Source organism: Calypte anna, chromosome 1, assembly GCF_003957555.1.
Source record: "Calypte anna isolate BGI_N300 chromosome 1, bCalAnn1_v1.p, whole genome shotgun sequence".
Taxonomy (NCBI): Eukaryota; Metazoa; Chordata; class Aves; order Apodiformes; family Trochilidae; genus Calypte; species Calypte anna.
Genome location: NC_044244.1, coordinates 7,084,565 through 7,106,055, shown reverse-complemented (window position 1 = coordinate 7,106,055; position 21,491 = coordinate 7,084,565). Strand labels below are relative to the sequence as shown.

The following is a 21,491-nucleotide window of genomic DNA, read 5'->3' as shown; positions in this document are numbered from 1 at the left end:
ATAAAGGATGATTTGAAGTTTAAAACCAAACAAAGGATTACTTAGAAACAAAATCATCCTCTTGATGATCTGTTTCATTTGGTGTGGTTGGGGTGATGGTGACTGAGCATGGCCTGGAACATGCACAAGTCCCGTTCCTCACCTCCGTATGTCATAAAGAAAAGAAATTTCACTTTTAGTATATCCATCGTGACTTTGTTGACTACATTTTTCATATAATGAGTACATTTTCACGTTTTGTCCTAGTTCCCCTTTTTGTCTCACTTCTCTTGTTTTTCTCTTTCAGGTTCTACATTGAAAGTATCTCCTATCTGAAGGACAATGCCACCATTGAGCTGTTTTTCTTGAACGCCAAGTCCTGCATCTACAAGGTAAGGACTCGGGGAGCTCTGGGTGGCACTGGGGGGGTGGTGGGACCGAGACATCTGGGTCTGCATCCCCAGTCCCAAAATTTTTAGTGGTCATAGCCAGACATTGAGATGCAACCTTCTCTCCACGTTCCCTCATGCAGAACTATGGGAGTCTGCTTCCCTGTCTGAGAGAGGTTCTGAGGTAAAACACCTCTGGAAGTAACTCCTGTGGCTGGTAGAAGGGAGCGTGCAGCTGCTAAAATTATAAACTGACTTGTATTTCGAAGGAAATGCCTACGTTTTTTTGTTATAAAACGAACGGTGTAGAAGCTGTAGGGGCCCATTCCGGGCTGAGGGGATGTCGTGAGCGGTTCCCGCCCGAAGAGGGCGGCAGTGGCCGTGCTGGCGCCATCTTCGAGGCCCGGCAGCGGGGGAGCCGGAGTGTGTGTGCGTTTGAGGGTCTGAGTCTGTGAGTGGGTAACACAGGGTGTGCCTGTGGGGTTGTACATGTGAGGGAGTGTGCAAGGAAAGTGTGCGAGTGTGTGATGTTGTGCGACTGTGAGTGAGAGCAGGCACAGGGGGCTGTGTGAGGGGTGTGTAACTGCAGGCGTGTGTGACTGTAACTTTGAGAGGTTGTGCTTCCCAGCGAGTGTGGATTTGGGGATGAGTGTAACTGCGTGTTTGTGACAGTGTCACTGGGAGTTTGTGGGCCAGGGGGCAGCGTGCACGTGGGTGTATGGAGAGCAGGGAAGGGTGTCTGTGGCTGTGAACTGAGAGAGGACCTAGTCCAGGAACAGTCCATGCACAGATAAATATTTCTTGTACCAAAAATAGCCCTGCCTGGTAGGCTATTGAAAACACCAACCTGCTGTCATCAGCAGTGTGGCTCACAGCTGCCCCCGGCAAGGCACTCTGTGTGCCAGAGATAAGGGTGTCCTGGCATGGCCTCCGCTCCCCTGCCTGTCCGAGTTCCCGTGAAGGAGCTGCAAAGCTGATCCCTCTGGTGCCACAAGCCAACCCTGCCAGTGAAAGGTCCAGAAAATTAAACAGGCCCAGAATGGGGTGGGCTGGACGGGCCTCTGGGTGTGTGGTACTAGGAGAGGTTTTTCAGCAGCTGGGATTCCCTGGGAGGATCCCTCTCACCTCCCTCTGTGCTGGCAGAGGCCATTGCTGGTGACTCACCTCAGTCTGCTTGGCAGGAAGAACATAGGAAGACTCCTTTATAGTCAGGGAGTGATTGTACTGCCAAACCACAACCCTCAACAGGTTTTTGACCTGCTAAGACCACGAGCTTACAACAAATCCAGACCCTTGCTTCCTGACATCTGCATGTCCTAAAATGCAGGGACTAACTTCGCCTGTGCTAAAATACAAGGCAGAGGCCAGAAGATGCCTTTTTCCCAGTGTGTTGGGAAGAGGCAGGGCTGCTGAGCTGAGCTGTGCAGAGTTTTGCTCTTGGGCAAGGCTGCAATTAGATGTGCTTAGTCAGCCCTCTCCAGCAGCAATCTCAGTGAGCGTTGCGTTTTGGTTCCTGGGGAAAGTTCCTTTTTGGAGTATTTCCAGGAAGAGCTTACACTGTTGTTCTTTTTTTGGAGAAAGCTTAATAAGAAAAAGAGAGGGGAAAGAAGAAAAAAAAATTGCCTCCAGATCTAGGTTGGACTATTTTAGTCTGACCTCTCCTGAAACCATTACTTTGCACATTCATGCTGACTGTCATCTCCATCCAGAAATAGCCCTGCTGGATTCCCAGTCTCCCATGCGGGCCCTTCCCCGTTTGACTTCCAGTCACAGTGAGCTGTGCTGTGCTATTAAAAAAAGGCGCTGAATTTTAAAGTTGAGTGCATGGTCTCTCCTTGCAGAGTGAGCACCCAGCCAGCATTGCCTGGATGATTTATCTCAGCGTAGGAAAGTGTCCACAGACAGCCAGTGCTTGTCATCCCTGCAGTTAGCAGCGGGTGTTGCAGGCTTCCAAAGCTTGAAAGCTTCCTTGTCACACAAAAAGTTTCCTTGTTGAACTTCCCCATGGCTTCACCCCAAGCTTTCCTGCAGCCCAGAAAGACTGTACTGTGTGTGATTCAAGTGCAGCTCATAATACTGTGCTAGCACCTCATTCCTTCTCCTGTTGATTCTTCAGTCACACACCTTCAACTATCCCTATGCCCAGGCTGCTCATGCTGGGAAAGAAGAAAACTGAGGCTAGTTTAGTTTGGGGCTGCTGGTCCCTTGGTTTGCCAGCTGGCTCGGTGTTGTGTGCTGTACTCCTCGGGCTGTGCCTGCTGTTCCTCCTTGAACACCCTGTTGTATAATGAGACATTCATGGACCCACACACCCAAAGCTTAGCACAGGACCAGCTGCTGCCTAGAAAGGCCAAGCCACCAAACAAGACAGGGCTTGGCACCAGGCACTGTCCCTCAACCAGGCAGGCTCTTTAATTACTAGCATGTTCTTGCACAAGGTTTTGGCCTGTGTCAGCTAGACCTACCCCAGGCTTTACCTGGGCACTCTTCAGGGATGAACACCTGTTCCCAAGAGGCAGTACAGTCAAGGTAACCCCGTCTGGGACTGGGGGAGGGAGGAAGAATGTTTAATCATGAGCTATCCTGTGCCACGTGCCCTTAGGCCCAGAGAACCGGCTCTGGTCCACTTTACCGAGTCGTGTAGACTTGCCATAACATCAGCCCATGGTGGCAGAGGCTGGTTTGTCTGTGCAATGCCTGGTCCTTATGCACTTCTACAGCACATGGCCCCTTGCTAGGGGCTGTTCCTGACTGCCCCAAGCCCAGCCCTGCCTGCAGACAGATCAACACCTCCTGCCAGCCGCTTCCCTTGGCACAGGCACATGGTGAGTGCAGGTGCCTGTCTGAGTCAGGCAGTGGAGCTGAGCAGGGAAAGGTGTGTTTATTGCTGGTCTTCACTCCCTAAGGAGCTGTTATGAAGGAGGTGAAGGAAGTGCTTATTTTAAAAAGCTGGCACTGCTGAAAGCCAAGGACACCTGGATCTTATCCTCTGTTTTGTTCCCTTTGTTTTTTTGATTTTGCCAGAGACAAGCCAACACAGCGATTGTGGCTTGTAAATGAGGTGTGGCCATGACTTGGCTGGAGCATGGATCATAGCAGTGATCTATATTTAGATCACTCACTTCTTGCCAGATGAAATAAAACATTAAAAACAGCAGCTTAAATAAATACAACAGAAAAACCACCACAGAAGTGAGCTAAACAGTGACCCAGTTTACATAGCCACGTACGTAGGAGACAACATAGGAGATCTGGTTGCAGAAGAGAGGCCTAAACAGTACCACAGTAAAAGCCAAACCCTGTCTTCCAAAACACAGGAACCTGAGACATGGGGAGAGCACACTTGGCCACAAGATAAATGCTTGAGCCTCCAATCCCAAGCATCCTTGATGCCAGGTCTCCATCCCATACATTCAAACAGAGCAGTATCTGGACCCCTTGGTTCTCTGACTATTATCTCAGGCACAAAGGACTCTAAGGGGATGTCATGGGACCATCACTGTCCTTCATGTGACCATGGGGCCCAGGCAAAACTCTCACAATTTCACCTGACCCTCCAAGATTGCTTTTCTACCAAAAGATTTGTTTTCACAGCTCATTCTCAGAGCAACCCCAGCTCCAGTGCTCCTGGGGATGAACAGACTGTAACCAGAGCTCCTATCCTGCAAGAGGGAATATGGCTCTTTTTTAATTGAGTTTACCCTGGACAATAGCCAGAGAAAATCTGTGGGTGCTTAAATACAACCTAAGTGAAGACAAATTTTCTCATTTCCTTACTTATTTCTGTGAGCCAAGGACAAGGCTATGTTAGTCAGAAGTATAGGTGACAATTTGGGGGAAAAAATTTATTTCACTAAATCACTCAAGAAAATAAAAATCACAGTAATCCTCCCCCTTCCACCTGTCTTCTCCCTGCTCCTCCCCAGGAATCTCTTCACACCACATCCAGTTATGCTTCATTTCCCAAGCCATTATGCTGAATATTTGACTTTTCCACATCTGAGTGGGCAGGATCTGCCTCGCTTTAGTCTCCAGGAGATCAGGGAATCCTTTGAAGCCCAGCCAGGGAAGAAAACTGGCACTGCATGCTCCACTGTGCAGTAGCCAAGAGATGCATGTCCTTCTTGTAGGAGCTCAAACTGACTCAACTCTCTTTTTCTTTCTTGTTTTCTTCACCTTCCAAGGAACTCATTGAGGTTGACAGTGAAGTGGTGTTTGAACTGGCTGCATACATCTTGCAGGTAAGCACCTGCCTTCTCTCACTTTGTGTTTCCTTGTGTTGCAGTAAATTTCCTGACTTTCTAGATCCAAAAGAGCTGCACAGAAGTGCAGGGGTTTCCCTGTTTGCAGGAGAAAGATGTCTTTACAGTGTTTTCATCCTTTATACCAATGCAATATCAATACAGAAGGCTTTCAAACCAGACCTCTCCACACATGGAGCAGATTCCACTGCTGAACATTTTGCATATTATGTTTGCATGTTATGTGAGATAGATATTCAGTACCCTGGGGTATAATGTAAAGCCAAAGAAAATTTAAGTGATTAATGCAATTCCTAGGTGAAATCCATATACAATGGGTTCTTCTCCAATGACTTTACTTGCATATGTTTTCCCAGTGAAGCTTGGCCTTCTGATGATCTCCATATGCTTCTATATATGCAACTGTTTGTATTCTCCAAGGTGGGCAGAAGGGCTTAAAGACATTACAAAAATCTTCTCAAGAAAAAAAAACTTTTAAAGTCCTGCACTTCAGGAAGGGGGAAAGGGTTAGAGAGCAAATTACCAGCAACATATGCTAAGTATGTGGTTCCAAAGAGGAATCTTTTCAGGTTAGTGGAGGTGTTTTTTTATGAAAGACCTTATTTTAGGGTTATAATGTGGGAGCAGATCAGAGATAATTATCAGATTATTCTTGTTCCCCTTTCATACAATCTAGTTTTCATGGGATTTTTCCTGTTGGCCAGCAAGCTATGAGGAGCCATGTGAGCAGAGAAGCTATCTCAGCAGACTGCACCAATAAATAACAATGTGTTGCACTTCTATAGCACTCTCCATGTTAAAGAAGCAATTAATGCATAGGGATTTGAATCTTCATTAAAATTGTTTCATGTAACAAATGGAATGAGACAGGATGGGGGACTCAATTAAAAGCACATTATAGAAATTGCATATTGGCTGCTGGGGGAATACCCACATCAAACAACAGGCTCGTTGTGAGAAGCAGCAATAGGGTTATGAATCTGTTGTCTGCACCTCCTAATGAATAACTTGAGCTCTTAGTAATTGTACAGCCAGATCCAGATCTGCCACTGTAACCCTTGTTGCTGTGATTGTTTCTCATCACAGACAAACACAGGATGTTACGTGTATTCCTGTAGTAGTTTGATGTGTAACTTAATAAAAACAGTCAAAACAAGCCACACCTCTGCTGTCTGTAACCAGAAATTACTACAGCCCTTGTTTGGGACAGTATCCAAGCAAACCAAGAGGGATCATACTGCATTTTTTCCGACTTCATACTGCAGCTTTTAGGTCAAATAACTGAACTATGGAGAATTTACCCTATAAAATTTTTTTTGATTCAGTGGGCTCATCTCTGTGCAGGCCAGGGCATATCCTTTTGGTTTTACTCTGTGTTGAACTATCATCACGATGTGCTTAAAGACTCCTTCCTTTTGGGTCACCAAGAATAGGGTAATAGGGTTAGGACAAGGTTGAACTCATTGATCGTGAAGGTCTTTTCCAGCCTTAGTAATTCTGTGATTCTGTGAACCAGGGAAGAGCTTGTCAGCCCTTCAGTTCACTCAGAGGGAAATAGGAAGCCAGTGAATGAGTGATTTAGTCTGAAACCTGATTTCAAATTGTTGTGTCATCAGAATAAATTAAAGTACCACCAAAGCTCTCAACTTGATCCCAGCCTTGGGACTGATGCAACACTGGACATGGGCTGACAGGTTTTGTGGGTAGATGGGTGGGTGTAAAGGCAAAAGACCTGACTGCAAAGCCTGGTCCTCTTGGCAGCAAAACCCCCCTCACTGCACAAACTGTATTCTTGCCCTGTGCTTTCTGCATAACTGATGATAAGTGAGGTGCTTTGGCACACATCACATGAAATACAAATCTCCTGTGAAAACTGAAAAATGCACATTACATCTATTGAGGAGGGGACTCACCAGATTTTGAGGGTTCACCAGATATGTAGTTAGACTCAGGTACTACTCTAACCACTGGAGTGGAACATTACCCAGCCCTTTAACATCAGGCTGTGAAGGTAATAAACAGAAATAGCAAGATATGTAAGCAAGGGAGCTAAATACTCCCCCAAACACCAGGAAGGAGCTAGAGAAACCTGTGTCTTACGTCCCCTTGAGAGATGATAGTGATCTGACTTTTTGAAAGCCTAGTTACTAGAAAATAACCAGAATGCTTGTAAAAAGAGTCAGGGGAGTTGCAGTCTCAGAGGCTGCAAAGTCATTGAGACTTCAGAGAACTTCTAATAATGTGCTATCCACACTGACCCAAAATATTCCTTATTTACTAGCATTATTTCCTGCAGCTTCTTTGGTATCCACTAGCAGATCTGCCCTGTATTAAGCAAACCTTTTGTTTGTTAATTTGCCCAGTTCACTGCATGTATCATGGCACTTGACATCAGATACTGGTTCCAAAAAATACATGAGGAATCAATTACAACAGGAAATTGCTGTTAAATGAATTTTGCAGATGGAAAATCTTGAACAGTTGTTTTCTTAATTTTTTAGTGATACATTTTTAATTTTTCTTCCTTATTTTACAGGAGGCAAAGGGAGATTTTTCAAGGTAAGTGATCTTAAAAGTTTTTGCCATTGAGGGCTGTGAGGATGAATCTGGGGAAATCACTGTCTGAGTGATGCAACTTAACTGTAGCAGTGTAGCAACAGGAATATAAACGTTGTTGATACAGACACTCTGTTTCCTGAAACCCTTTCTTTACAAAACCCAGCCTTTGACCAGAGCAGCCTTGCAAACAGCATTGTTTGTGACTTTGTTGTTGCAAATTTCTTTATATGCCCATGAAGTTCAGGAAATAGAGTAGTCTTTGGAAGGAAGTTACTAAGGAAATGACTCTACAATCACTGTTGTAATCAAAGATCCAGCCAGAGGCAACATTAAAATTCCATCACTAATTGATATTTCAGCTTGAATTTGGACAGAGTTCTCAAAATCACAGCTGAGATGATTGGTTTTGTCGAACTTCCGCCACCCCTTGAGCCAAATCTTCAGACTTTCTGTAATAAATTCAGAGATGACTGTGCTTGGTGTTTCAGGAGTCTGTTAATGAAATGCACAAGAATTTTCATTTAAGCTGGCAAAGTCTGTCAGTTGTGCATTAGTAGCAACCAAAGGTCAGATGGCTGTTTGATGCTTCTTGTGAGAAACATGGAGTTCTTCATCTGAAACCCAGGAGAGCCTGTGCTAAAAAATTCTCACATTCCATGTATTGCTTTTGATGACTGGAATTGGGAGTTCAGCTGGAGGACCACAATATCCATTGAAGATAGCTTCAGAGAAGAAAATCAGCTGTGGATGGACAGTGAGATTGAATTGTCAGATAAGCCTAACAGAACTTTTTTTTTCTGCACTGAGATGAATTGAGAAGACTCTAATGGTACACTGTGCACCCTTAGGAGATGGTGAATAACAGGCAGAGCAGATGGACAGGTTCCACCATCTGGTGAACTGGGACTTCTAGCCAGCTAAAATCGAGACAAATCAGTGGAAAGGAACCATGAGCTAGAAATATTGCCTACCCACCATGAAATCTGAGATGACAGAAGGTAACCCTTGCTAAGAGGAAGTTTAAGTTCAGCCTTATCATTTCGCAAAGCCTTCATCAACTTGCAAAATCCTGACGTGCATCTGACCACAGAAACAAGCCTAGTCAGTTGTTCAGTTTCACCAAATCTGGAATAACTGAGCTATCAGCAGTGCTTATTTAGGGGGCACTGGAGCACATGTGGTTCTTTTCCTTTTTGGTCTGGTTTTCCATGCACTGCCAAGTTCTCAGCCCAGCAGAGCTGGACCAAGCAGAGTTTTTCCAGTCAAACCTGTGATAAACCACATCTTCCGCTGGTTTTGCTATGAAGAACAATATTTAATGTTTCTCAGAATGTCTCTGACATGAAAAAACACACCCAAAAAGTGTACATTCAGACTATAAAACACAGAACAGAAAAGGAATCCGATGGCTCAGGGTAATAGGACTGAAAGCATTTTATCTTCAAGTATCTGTTCCAGACCAGAAGTGGAAACAGCCGGTGGAAAGCATCCATCTGCTAAAAGCTGTTTGATGTCCTTTGGAAAAGGAACAGTTGAGTTTATCATCGTGCATTTCTCTAGGCCACAAAGAAATGAGGAATCTTCTCTGAGAGCACAGAAGATGGCTCAGCACATGGTGGTAACTGCTTCCTCTACAGCAGCATGGCACTCACCAGCCTCATTAAAACTGTTAGCTTAGTCCTTTACACTTGTGGATCACAATGGTTTGAAGTGGAGGGGGGAATCCTTACATCCCAGTCAGGGAGAGAAGTGGTGTCATAATAACGACTTGCTGACACTGACACAGATCTTAATTTGTAAAATATGTCAAAGCAAATTACCATACTAGTGAAGTTTAAAGCCTGTTTTTGGAAGAAGGTAGAGGAATCCTACCTTGACCCTCTATGGTCTAGGAGAAGACTTAGCATCTTCAGGGATGTTCTGTCCAGCAGCTCCCCTCTAATGCACTGATGTGGGTTTATGTGTTGGGTGAGATCCAGGTGCTACTGAAGTCAACAAGAGGTCATTGTGGTCAAGATTTTGCCTGCTGAGATTTGTGGTTATTCATATCAGCAGTGTAAAACCTGGGAGGCAAATCAAGGTTGGGGCCAGCTGGAAGAGCTGCAGATGGAGACAAATGTTCTGATTTCTCTCAGGGCTGAAGTTAGCTTCAGTGTTTGAAGTTTGTTGAAGTTGAAAAGCTGTTTGAAATAGAAGTGGCTACTCTTTGAAACGGAGAAGCTCTTTAGTTGTGAAGGTCTTGCTGCTGAGATTTAAAGATAATACGTTGTGCATGGCAGCATACATTGTGTGAAGGCTGAACTCTTGAACTCCTGGTTTCTTTTTGAAGAAATGAATTCATTCTAAAGAGTTGCACGTTTGGAACGCAGATTTCCCACACCTGTCCTGTCTCCTGCCACCCTCAGATTTATAGCCTGTGAGACTACAAGCTTCTCTTTGGCCCTGATCCAGAGAAGTACATAAGCACTGACTCATTTGTAGCTATGGGAGAATTCCTGTTCCCCAGGAGAGCTTTCCTGACCTGAGTCCCTGTTGGTCTCCCAAGGTGCTGGCATAGCCAATGCAGAATTGTCACAGTTTCAGCTGTGCGTTGGCATTGCCCATGGTGGCCTGAGTGTGATTACCTCCAAACCCTGATGACATACCAGTGAATTTAGAACAACTGGGTATCCCTGTTCAGCAAATTCTTAGGTTGGAGAGGACACTTAAGATGGGATCTGTGCTTTTCAATTTCAGCTGCAAAAATTTTGACTTCAAAAGCACAGAATCCTGTGTATAATGCTCCCAAGCTAGCATCCTGCAGACAGATGTAAAGGTTACTAGGTCAAGCTACTCTTGCTTCTTTTTTGGATCTAAGTGACACTTCATTGGCAGAGCATGGGCAGGACAAATTACAATGCCTTAGATGAAAAAAAATCCTACAGGTGTGACTCTCTTTAGGCCTATGTAGAGGAAGGAACCAGAGTATCCTGGCTAACTGGGGGAGGGGGTGAATTGCATGTTGTTACCATAGTCGATATTTTTCTCCTAAATTAATCCTGCCAGATATAGAGTCTAGTCTAACTCAACTCTTAGGGAAACCCACACTAACTTCTGCTTCAAATGTTCAGAATACAGCTCTGCAAACTTAAACAGCATTTATGTCAAAGCAGCTGGAAATAACACATACTGATCATTTGTCCCTCAGTTTGTGGAGGGAAAGGGAAAAACCCTAAGGAAAACAACAAACTGAACTGTTGCAGCTAGTTCCTCAGACAGGCTCTCATTGCTAGATTTCTTCCAGTTAAGCAACTTGAGACATTTCCAGTGAACTCCAAGTATCTCCCAGCAACATACAAAAGAATAACAAGAGAGAAAAGCAAACGATCAGTTTCCTGCTAAGCAGAATTTCACAATTATTTCAATGTTTGGGCAGATGGTGATCAAACACAGTTTCAGGCTTACTTTTTTTTCTATGTAATCAAGTGACATTTAACCAATATAATTTATTAATAGGTTATGAAACCCAGGCTGCATTCTTGCAGGCTTATGTAGATGATCCTAAATACTGTCTTTCAAATAGTACATTTAATACAAGGATCTCAGATTCTTCATTTCCTCTTGCATTAAACAGAATTAATTGCTGCACTAAGCAGAGTCAATAACTCTAACCTGCATTTTTGTTTTGCTACTAATCAGTTATTACACATGCTGGAAAATGTATGGATTTCCTGAGACTTAACTGCATATATAATCTTGCTCAAAATTATTGCAGCTGGTTTGCAAAAACTTGTTTTTTCTGCTTATGAAGTGGCTTGGTCAGCCTCTTTCTTATCCCCCTGTGCAGACAGAACTAAAGAGAAGTAGAGACTCATTTATTTGTCCAAGACTCATTAAACAGGCAGTACTAAAACTAAGACCAGAACTCAGGATTTCTAAGTCCATTCTCCAGTCAGTTTACCTTATTTTTACATCTAACCAGCTTTCAGAAACCCATGCAGATGGCTTTTCTAGTTCAGTTTTCATACTGTTATTCAGTCTTCTAAATATTCTAAGTTCCACCATACTGCAGGAATTACATGGTCTGGATGACACTGAGAAAGTGTATTTGGAGACTTTCCCCTGTATGTTCATCAATCTATATCAAAAGCACCCTTCATATGTAGCAACCATGGAGGTTTGACACTCTCAAATATAAAATAAATGGAGCACAAGTGACTGGATTAAACAAACACTTTCAAAATACAGTAATAAAATAAATACAGAGATATTTCACTAAAAAGAGTAGGAAAGGCAGTAAGTACAGCACCACTTGTGATCCTGCTGGAAACATTTTAAGAATTAAGGGGGTTGGTTTTTTAAAAGGAGCCAAGAGGAAAGTGACCCCATGGCCACTAGTTCAAATGCAACCTGAGTCATTATTTTTTTCCCTTTTCTTGATTTGACATCCTCAGGAGTTGGAATTCATTTGTCTTGAGATGCATCTTGCCAGAAGACTTAGTGAACACGTGGACCATGGAATAAAATGCCTTTTTGTTCCTGGAAGTGATTACCTGACATACATTTGGTGCTTTGAAGTTGTGAGGCACTACCTTTTTGGTATTTTCTAGATACTGAGTAGCAGTGCTGATCCCATCCAACAACACCACTTAGAATGTTTTTTTCTGATTCTTAAAAATCTTTTTATCACAGTGAAAGCAAGCTTTGCTCCTTACTGACAGAAAAAAATGGAGCTGAGTAGTGTTAGCCCCTTCTTGTGTAAGAGCCATTACCACATCAGGCTTTTTCCCAGACTCTCAAAGACAGTTAGTCACCACGAATCCTTTCCTACTTAATGGATTTCTGGGCTCAGAAAGTCCCTCTTTGGAAAGTACTCCATTTTCCCAGAAAAGTTTTGGAAATTTCTCAACTTCCTTCTAAGAGCAGCCAGCCTCAAAAATTCTTCACTTGAGGGCAGTGACTACTGCTTGGGCTCTGACTGTACTGTGTCCTGGTTTGTTTTTTTTTTCGAGTTTCTTTCATAATGTCAAAAAATTAAGTAAGAGCTGAATATGCCTATAGTGTGGAGGAGACATCTCTGGGCAGACCCAGTAAACTGTGTAAACAGCAACACAGCTTCTTTTCTAGGCTGTCAGTCACAGAGCAAAGTGGGTAGATCAACAGATAACACAGAACAGAGCAGCTTCTTGTTCAGACTTGTGCAGATACTTACCTGCCATGGAATCAAAAATCCAAAGAGTTTTTGAGCATTTGCAGCTACAAAGGAAGATCTATCTGATGGTCAAATGTCCATGAGATTTAGGCAGCAGTAGTTCAAACACTTTCAGTGTTTCAGTCACTTTCATTTGATCTGGCATATGAGGTGCAACCAAGTAGTTTTCTATGTGCTTAGGAATAAATTAAAATTTGGGCATCTCTGTGATATATTTTTCTTGACTAGAAGTTGTAGTTCTGTTTAAAAGGACTGAACTGATTGTCAGGGAGCTACCATGTTCTGTAGACAAATACAGAATGTCTGCTCCAGGATTTATGTCAGTGGTTTACCCTATGGCTCAACCTAGTAATTAACCTGCAAACTCCAATTAAGACAAACCCACCTGGGTCTCAGGCAGACTGCTCCTGGGGTGTGCAAGTGGAGAAATGCTGTGGGAAGATCTTTACAACTGAAGCTCATGTCTGTACAAGTAACCATGTCCCAGAGACAAGAACAAAACTCAGGGTGACCTGGCAAGTCTAAGGGCTCCTTGAGCCTTCAGCAGAAATTAGGGTGGCTGATCCGCAGCTGGGGATGCTAAGGCTGCTTCTCTGCCTGGCTAATGGCTCTCTGGCCTCTCTGGCCCTGCTGCTCTAAGGAGAAGCCAGTGGGCTGGGAAAGCTTCAGGGCAGCCACACTTTTTGGCAGGATGAAGAGCAAGGTACAAGAAGGGAAAAAAAAAAAAAAAAAACCAAACCAACAAAACCTGCTATTAAGAAGTAAGCCAATAAACTTTAATTCTTTGGCACTCATCAGTGTCCTGTCTGGCCCTCTTGGCTGTGCTTTTCTACAATATTAAAAGCAACAGCAACACTGTCTTCCTTCCCAAGATTTCAAGGGATTTTTTAATTTATCTTTTTTCATGTGCACACAGTTTCTGTCTGTTTAAAAATGGGAAGGGAGGCATTTTGGGTTTGTAGGAGAAAATCCCATGGTATCATTTAATCTGTGAGAATCTGTCTCCCATTTCCTGAGCTCTCCTTGCTCTCTGGTGAGCAGTGATGCCGCTCCAGCTGGCCAGTGTGGCCACTAGAGGTTGCAAGGAGGAGAATATTAATTGAAGTGGTTGGGCCTGGTCCCATGGAGGGTTTTGTGCAGCAAGACATAAATTCAAGCTGGAGCCTTATTAGGGAAGATGTAGTGCGAATCCCAGGTCACTGGGGCAAGAAGCTAAGAAGAGTCTTTGATGCTAAGAAAGCAAATAATTACTTTTTGCAGCAGATTGTAAGGCTTCGAATAAAGGTGCTTTATTGAAGCTGAAAGCATAACTTTTCCTTCTTGTATTTTTCTCTCTATGAACACGCCTGTGGGACCCTGCTCTATGAGATGTGACATGGTGGCTTTTGTGCCCAGTCCCTGGTAGGAAGTACTTCAACATAACCATCTGGGAGAGCTTCTCTCCAATTTTGATAACAGAGGGAAAAGTTAACTGGGCTGCCATAAAACAAATAAAGAGAGAAGAAAAAGGAAACCCCAGTGCTTTTTGTTAAGGAGGAACAGATGTAGAGCTGTAGCAGCCTGCCAGCTAGGTCAGGTTATATCAAATATTGTGGTTGTTTTCTTGTAGCCTGATCCTCCTTTTGAACTCTCTTTCAGCAATGAAGTTGTAAGGAATGAATTAAAGAAGCTGCCAGCCCTTCCAACACCAGCATTGAAGGAGCATCCTTCCCTCGCTTACTGGTAATGTAATATCCTCCTGAGCAGCTTTACAGTGTCTTGTGCAGGACCTGGTTCTGGCAATAAGTGGTCTGAGAGTGGAACTGGGATGCAGGGTTTCCTGCCTGCTAGCTCTGGGTCTGCCAGTGGCTTACTGCATGATTCAACACAAGTAGAGCTACCACCCTGGCCTCGGTTTCACTGTCTGCCAAATGGCTGCAGCAATATCTGGCCAGAAAGTTCACTGTAAGTGTGCAAATGTCCTGATGAAATCAAGAGGCTTAATGTACCATTTCCTCTCCCAGCACTTTGTGTCTGGGCAAAGAGTCTTCCCAGTTTGAAATGTTTTTCACTGCTCTGTGCTTAGAGTGACTGAGCTTCAACATGCAAATCCTCTCTGTATAGTATAGCTGAACAAGAAGGGATGGATTTCACCTTTATATGAAATAGGTGATGTTTAGAGGTGGAGGCTTGTGAGCTGTCTTTATTGCACTGAAAGTAAAATCCAGGGTAGAAGCAGGGTTACAATAAAATTTTCTATGCCCTCCACACAGATTCTTTGTGTCACCCTGCCTATGATATTACCTGTGCACATAGGAAAGAATCTGGGGAAAGACTGTTCATTAATGGGGAGATTATTTTACTTGAGTTTCTGATTTTTCCTCTTTTATGTTTGTCTTTAAAGCATTAGCCTATAAGCCTGGGTGTGGCAGTGAACTTCTTTATCTGCTGCTATTTTCATTTCGGTGTTTTGGTAATCTGAGGATGGCAGGAGGAAGCAAATCAGTTTGTAGTTTATGATCTCAGTTATTCCCTTTGCCAGGAAGGCCACCCGTTTTTCCTAGAATGGCTACAATACCAGAATTAGCTATAATTAGTGACAAGCTGTAGGCAAGCTACTCTGTGAGGTCTCCTAACCATTTTCTGAGCACATCACGTGAAACCCAAAGTCCCCAGCTGAGGTTAGGAACAATGACACAAAAGCTGTAGATCATCACACCCTTCTGGTGTTTCTGTCTAGAAAGAAAATAATATTGTTATGAAATACTGCTAAATGTAATTGGAGCATTTTGCACAAAGTAGTCCACACATTACAAAGCAGTGTGTTTTTGGTCAGGTCAGTGGCCTGGTCTGACTGACAAACTGACAGCTCTATATAAAAGCCACCATGAGAGGGGTGGTGGGAACAAGTAGCCATGGTCAGGGAAGGCAAATCTGATCCTTCAGCAGCAACACGGACTGAGGTCTTATTAAAGTGCCCACACAGCCTTTGCACCACTTGCCTGTGATGGGATCTGTCCACAGGAAAGCAGTGGCAACCCTGGCTGCCTGTCAGGCCCTGGCTGCCTGTCAGGATTTGTCAGGGTGTTGGCTAACAGCTGCTGACAGTTGAGGCAGATAAATCTTGTGTTAAGGACTTCTGTTGGGAAATGTCAATGAGGTCTGGGACTTTCTCTGTCTACAAGATGCTCCCCTGGGTTTGGGATATATGGAGTCACCTGAAGCAAGAAGTGCCATGTAAAAACCTCACAGGGTGAATGTGAGTACATACAGTACACAAAGTACAGCACTTCTTGGACCTGTACTTAATTTTGTGGGAGGTCTCATGCAACTGAGAACAGGTTGGGAAGCTGGTTGCTTCCAATGGGGTAACAAAACCAATGGCTATGGTTTGGTGATTTCACTTCAGTAACCAGGTCTCAGAGACCTCTTATACATCAGTAGTTCATTATTTTTTTAATGGTGGCTTTTTCATAAACAGCCTCTCAAACACTCAGTGCTCTCAAGAAGAGGCTGCTGGTGAATTGGCCAAAAAGCCTTAAAAGTACAGACCATTCAGTGATCTAGGAGGGCATATTTTTAAAACTGTGTTTTCTGATACTTCTGCATCTCATGCAGATTACATACTGGACAGAAATTTCATCCTGTTCTTTTCTGTGTGTGCTAAGATTTATGATTCAGTAATTCAGCATTAGCACAAAGCACTAACAGATGAATTTCCATATCTGGAAAGAAACATTTAAAACATTAGGAGTGAAATGCATAATTGCTCTAGTTAGTTTAAAAAAATTAAAAGAACACTGTGCTGTATTTGTATAAGATGAAATGGTCTAACAGGTGATAAAATAGATAATCAAGTAAAAACTGTTATCAGCAAGATACTCTGATGGATCTGCATGAAATAAAATAACATTTCCATCACGCACTATGAAAAAGCATCACCTGTTTCTCCTATCTAATGCAGTAAGACCAGTAGGATGAGTCCTGGATTCTTAGATGCATCAAGGGCTGAATCAGCACAGTTTGGTGCCTCCAGCTCCACCTTCATGTAGTCTCCTGGTTGCACACCCTTGCTGCAGGCCTTTCCCTTCACTGTAACCTCTTCTTGGAGGTTTGTAGACATCACAACAAAATTGAGGGTTGTAATTTTATAGCATCAAGTTGCTCTTTCCAGCTCTCTACAGATTAAGAATCAGCTGCATATCTTGTTTTCAAGCATCTCTTCACATCACTGATTACCAGTGAAGCAAGAAGAGACTTTTTGGTGTGGGGTTGTTTTTTGTTTTTTAATTTTAAATGGAAGCTGAGCTTCTGGTCCTCCCACACAGCCCAGGAGCTGAGCCCCTGAGTTTTGATTTCCCTTGCCCATGCATGGAAGTAACTGACAGTAATTATTATTCTGGACACAAAACTAGTCACAGAGACTGGAGGGAACCTTTAGAAAATGTGTTAATTCACAGTGCTCCCTTGCAGTCACTGTCATTGCATTTGTTTTCTCAATTCAGATCCTTCCCAGCAAGGCAAGTACTATGTTAGTAAGAAGGCTAGTAAGGAGGAGATGCTACAGAACAAAAATGGGTGCTAAAATGGCATTTTCAACAGCCCAGGGGAAAGATAGATTTCTCTCAGGTTCCAACAGACTTTGAATGCAAGCTTGTTTTTAGCATTGCCAGCAATTCCACCTCTGAAAATATCAGCTGAAAATTACTATTTAGTTTCTCTAATAGAACACAGACATGAGGCTCTGACTCTCCTCTTGGTCCCTCTGGCCCAAGAGATGCTCAGTTGCCTTCAGTGGAATAGGATACAACTGCAAATAAAGATGTTAGTAAGTTTGAGAATATAATCAAAACAGACAAATCAGGTTAGAAGCAGAACAACATTAAGGAACACCAATGAGTGGAGAGCTGTTCAAAACAGCTCAGTGTGTGCTGGGAAGAGAGGGAGGAAACAATTACCTTTGAAAACTCAGATCAGATGATGAGAAGCTCTGGCTGTGCATTTGTTTGCAAGCTGTCTGCAGTCCAGTTCTATAAGCTGCTGGGATGGGAGGGATTTCTTGGTAGTTCTAAAGATCTTCATTGGAGTTGTCTGCTGCAGGATACCATTCATGTATTAATTTTTGCAGCTTTGGGAGGAATATTTTATGAGCTGGCAGACAGCAGTGCTTCTGCAGCCTCTGTGTCTCCACATTAGTTAAGCATCCTCTGTCAGCCCTGCATTATGAATGAGTTTCTGTGTCACTGACACAGCAACAAGGCAGAGCAGGGGCAGAGGAGACATCAGCTGGTGGTCCAGGCAGTGTCCCAGCACTCTCTCAGCTGTCAGTAGCAGCATGGCAGCCACTGGGAGATGAACAGCTGAAATGATAGGGGAGAATGTTTATAAGCACTGCTAATGCTCCTTCTGACCCATGAATGATTCTGCTTGTTTCCCCTGGCACATGCTGGGCTTAGCAGAGCTGGAGGCAGAAAGTGACCTCTGTGTTGGATGATCCTCTTTGCACAGGGAGTGGGAATGAAAAAAAGAGTTGAAAGAGCTGTTAGAGGAGTGACTGTCACGCACCTAGCGTGGGATTCATCTGACCACAGACATTTCTTTAACAGACCTCTCCATCTGAGCTAAGTGACCTCAGGTCCCTTTGTTAATGCAACACTACACAACCTCCTCCCAAGGAAGCCATCTGAAATAGATGGGATGAATTGGGATCAAGAGTATTGGGATCAAGAGTTCCTTTCCCCAAAGTGTGACCATCCCAGTGCTGTAAAAAGGTGAAAGGCAGGAAATCCCATTCTTAAATAAATACTCATGGCTTGATTGATAATTCAGGCTTTTTTTTTTTTTTTTTTTTTGTCCAAAAGAAAGAATAAACAAGGATGATATTTATCTGGCACATAACATCTGTAGAACTCCAAACATTACAGAATGGAAAGGAAGATCATCAGTATCCTAACAGAGCAGTGAAGGCACAGTGTTTAGGAGAACTGGGTAGAGCCTGGACTATCCCACATCTTTTAGTATGGGTTGAGAAGATGGCTTTATTCATCCAACTGTTCAGGAATGCTCCTTGATATCTGATCTGTCCTTTTGAGGGAAATGGGCCATTGATTGACTTCCCTGCCCAAAGGGTATGGTCTGATAAAATTACCCATTATTTTATAATAATCATTTGTAAAAAAACAGCACATATGGAATCACATTAGGTAATCAGCATGTAGGTACATCTAACCCTTCCTTGAATGGCATCAATATGAGAGCTTGAGCTGTACAATAAATTGCACAGAGTGTGGAAAATCAATGTTAAGAATGTTCTGCACTGGAGAAACTCTATTGTTTTCTGAGAAGTCACTCCTGGTTTGTTCCTGCCTGGGACAGAGAGGAATTGCATCCACATGTAATCGTGGTTTTAAGAGGTAATTTCAAAGGGCTGCAAACCCTCTCTGTCTATCTTTTTTATTAAGAATGATGTTTTTTGGAGATCTTCCAGTACTGAACACTCATGTAATTCAGTTATTGCTCCAAAACTAATCCTGTTTATAATAATCTAGGCAGGAGACTTGGGATGTGCCTTCATATGCACACCCACAACATCTGTGGTACTGGCTTGGATCAGTGAGCTGAATAGGGTTTCATAGCTATTGAATTTAGAGCTTACAGATAATTTTCTAAGCATTAAAATTATTCTGAGGTATTTGGTGGGAGAGCTGGACCATTCCTTTACCCATGTAATTTGTCACTGACTAAATTAGCATCCTGTACCCACTGTGGCATGCTGGTGGGACAACTCTTCACAGTGCCCCAAAATGAGCCTTTTTATTTTTGCAGGATGAGTAGAAGTCCTTTGGCAATGGAGTGAGGAAAGGAGCTACTCTCAGACAAATGACAGGCTTGTGGGGGAACAGCTGGTCCTGCTTACAGCCCAACAGACCATCTACTTTGAATTATTGTGTGCTGTCTACACTGTGTGTTTCTAGTCCTCTCCCTTCTTCCCTGCACTACCAGGGATGAATGCACAGTCCTCAGCTTCCCTGTGCCAGGTCCCACTCCCCATCTGTGCACAGCAAGTTTCATTTGTCATGTCCACAGCACAGCATGTCCTCCTTATGATGTGTCACTGAACAGAACATCCTGTGTGTGATGTCACAGGAGACTAGAGCCTCTACCTGTGGCATCACTGAGGGCATTGTGAAGGCTGGAGCCAGGAGAGACAGGGAATCTCCTAGCAGAAATTTTGGCTTCTTGCAGATCTCCCTGGTACATAAATGCATATGGAGAGGGCAGTGATGAGAAGACACAGTCATGTTACCCAGGCTAGTGCTCAGTGAAATCCTGTGTCATTTTCCACAAAGTCTTCATGGGCATCTCTGAGCACTTGCACTGAGGTCATCTACCAGACCATCCCACACTGCTCTGCTCCTTCACAGTGTCTAGCAATAAAAACAGCTTTAGTTCTTCCTGAGGAAGGATTACCCCATGGTGGACAACCATGTGGTTGCCTTCAGAGCCCCCAGTAGGGACTCCAGCTGGACCTAGGAGATGCAGGGAGAGAGGAATGCATGTTCATGGCCTAAACCACACACAACCTGATGGCATTAGATAGCCACTTGGTACTGCTAGAACCTGGAATAACTTGGATAGCCATGGATTGAGAGGAATTTTGTCAGAATCAAAGGAGAGTGCTGTGAACCATCAAAAGGAGATCATTGGCTTTTACTTCACCGTGCTGCAACCTTGCTGGCACAGCTGACTGTATGTATCAACTGGGTCTGGTTCTGTGTTCTCCTCCTACTCATTCACTAGAGAAGGAATGAGATTCTTTGAAAGTGAGCTTCCAGATGCCTCTCAGTCAGTTATTTGGGTCATGCTGATCTGTTCTTGGATGCTGCAACTCCACTGTGTATAGGTGAATGTCTCAACATGCTTTTATCAAGCACACCCAGAACTGTTCTCTGACACAGAGACCCGCTGGTGTGCAACACCCTCCATCTATACCATGAAACCCTCTTAGTGTCCAAAGCAGTGCTGGGAATGAGCCCTGTCCCATGCAATAGGCAGGAGTTGCCTGGGAGAATGCATGTTTGTATAATCCAAAAGTATGCAAAGGGACTCAATACTTTCACAGTTAAGGGACCCAAATTTGAGTGCCTTGGAAACATTCCCTGCCACTGTTTAACCTGCTGTTAGAGACACTGACTCAGTGTACTCTAGGAATTTAACTCTTTGCTGAGAGAGATTTCTCCAGAGTAGTTACACTGGTGCTCCTGTGTATGGTTTTGTGCAGTTGCAGTGAGGAGTAACCTGTAAGACTTGGAACTATTACTTGCTACCAATCTCTGAAAGTTTTCAGAGAACGTGGTGGGCTTGGAAAGAAGTTGCACCAGCAAGGGCAAAGCAGAGCTTGTGAAGCTCCAACAAGCATTCTGTTTGCCACATAATGTTGTATCATGGGCATCATTTGTAGGTGGGAAAGTACTGCAGAGAGGGAAAAGTCTGTACAAGTAGATACTGTATGTGTGAGTTAAAAAGGTCCTTCCAGGAAACCAATTCTTACAAATCCATTTTTATTTTCAGTCTGTGAGTCCCCATTGTTTACTCTGGACTTCACCAAATCCCCTCATCTAACACTTTTGCTTGGCAATTTTTGATACCCTCAATCAGTAGCTGTGTTAACAGGAGAATCTCTTCAGCTTTTGGCAAGATTCTTAGTCACATTACTGCCTTTCTATTAAACATCTCACTGCTTCCTTTCCAGTGAGGATCGAGTCATTGAACATTACAAGAAACTAAATGGTCAGACAAGAGGTCAAGCAATTGTGAAGTAAGTGAAATAAGAATGACTTCTTGTGATCTTTGTTTTAACAGGAAATGTTTATACTGGGCTGTAAGTACAATATGTAACTATGTCTCCCATCTATCTAATGCTTTATTTTTAAGTATTTATGGACTTAACTACTTATGTATTAAAGCCTTTTTTTCAGATAATCCTCTCAGCTTCTCAGACCTGTTATTCTCTTATGTGTTGTTTTGCAGCTACATGAGCATTGTAGAATCCCTCCCAACATATGGAGTGCATTATTATGCAGTAAAGGTACGTGCTACAACAAAGGCTCATTTATTGAATTAAACTGTTGT

The 21,491-nt window shown here is 43.4% G+C and overlaps 1 protein-coding gene across 2 annotated transcripts in view; it reads left to right on the top strand.

The window, feature by feature from the left end:
- FRMD4A (FERM domain containing 4A) overlaps positions 1–21,491 on the top strand; it is a 149,191-nt gene that overhangs the window by 68,332 nt on the left and 59,368 nt on the right. For both annotated transcript variants that reach the window (XM_030456226.1, XM_030456230.1), the window contains exons 5-10: positions 287–371; positions 4,553–4,609; positions 7,167–7,189; positions 14,019–14,102; positions 21,112–21,177; positions 21,390–21,447. In XM_030456226.1, coding sequence (XP_030312086.1) covers positions 287–371; positions 4,553–4,609; positions 7,167–7,189; positions 14,019–14,102; positions 21,112–21,177; positions 21,390–21,447 — 373 coding nt within the window. The remainder of the gene's footprint in view (positions 1–286; positions 372–4,552; positions 4,610–7,166; positions 7,190–14,018; positions 14,103–21,111; positions 21,178–21,389; positions 21,448–21,491) is intronic.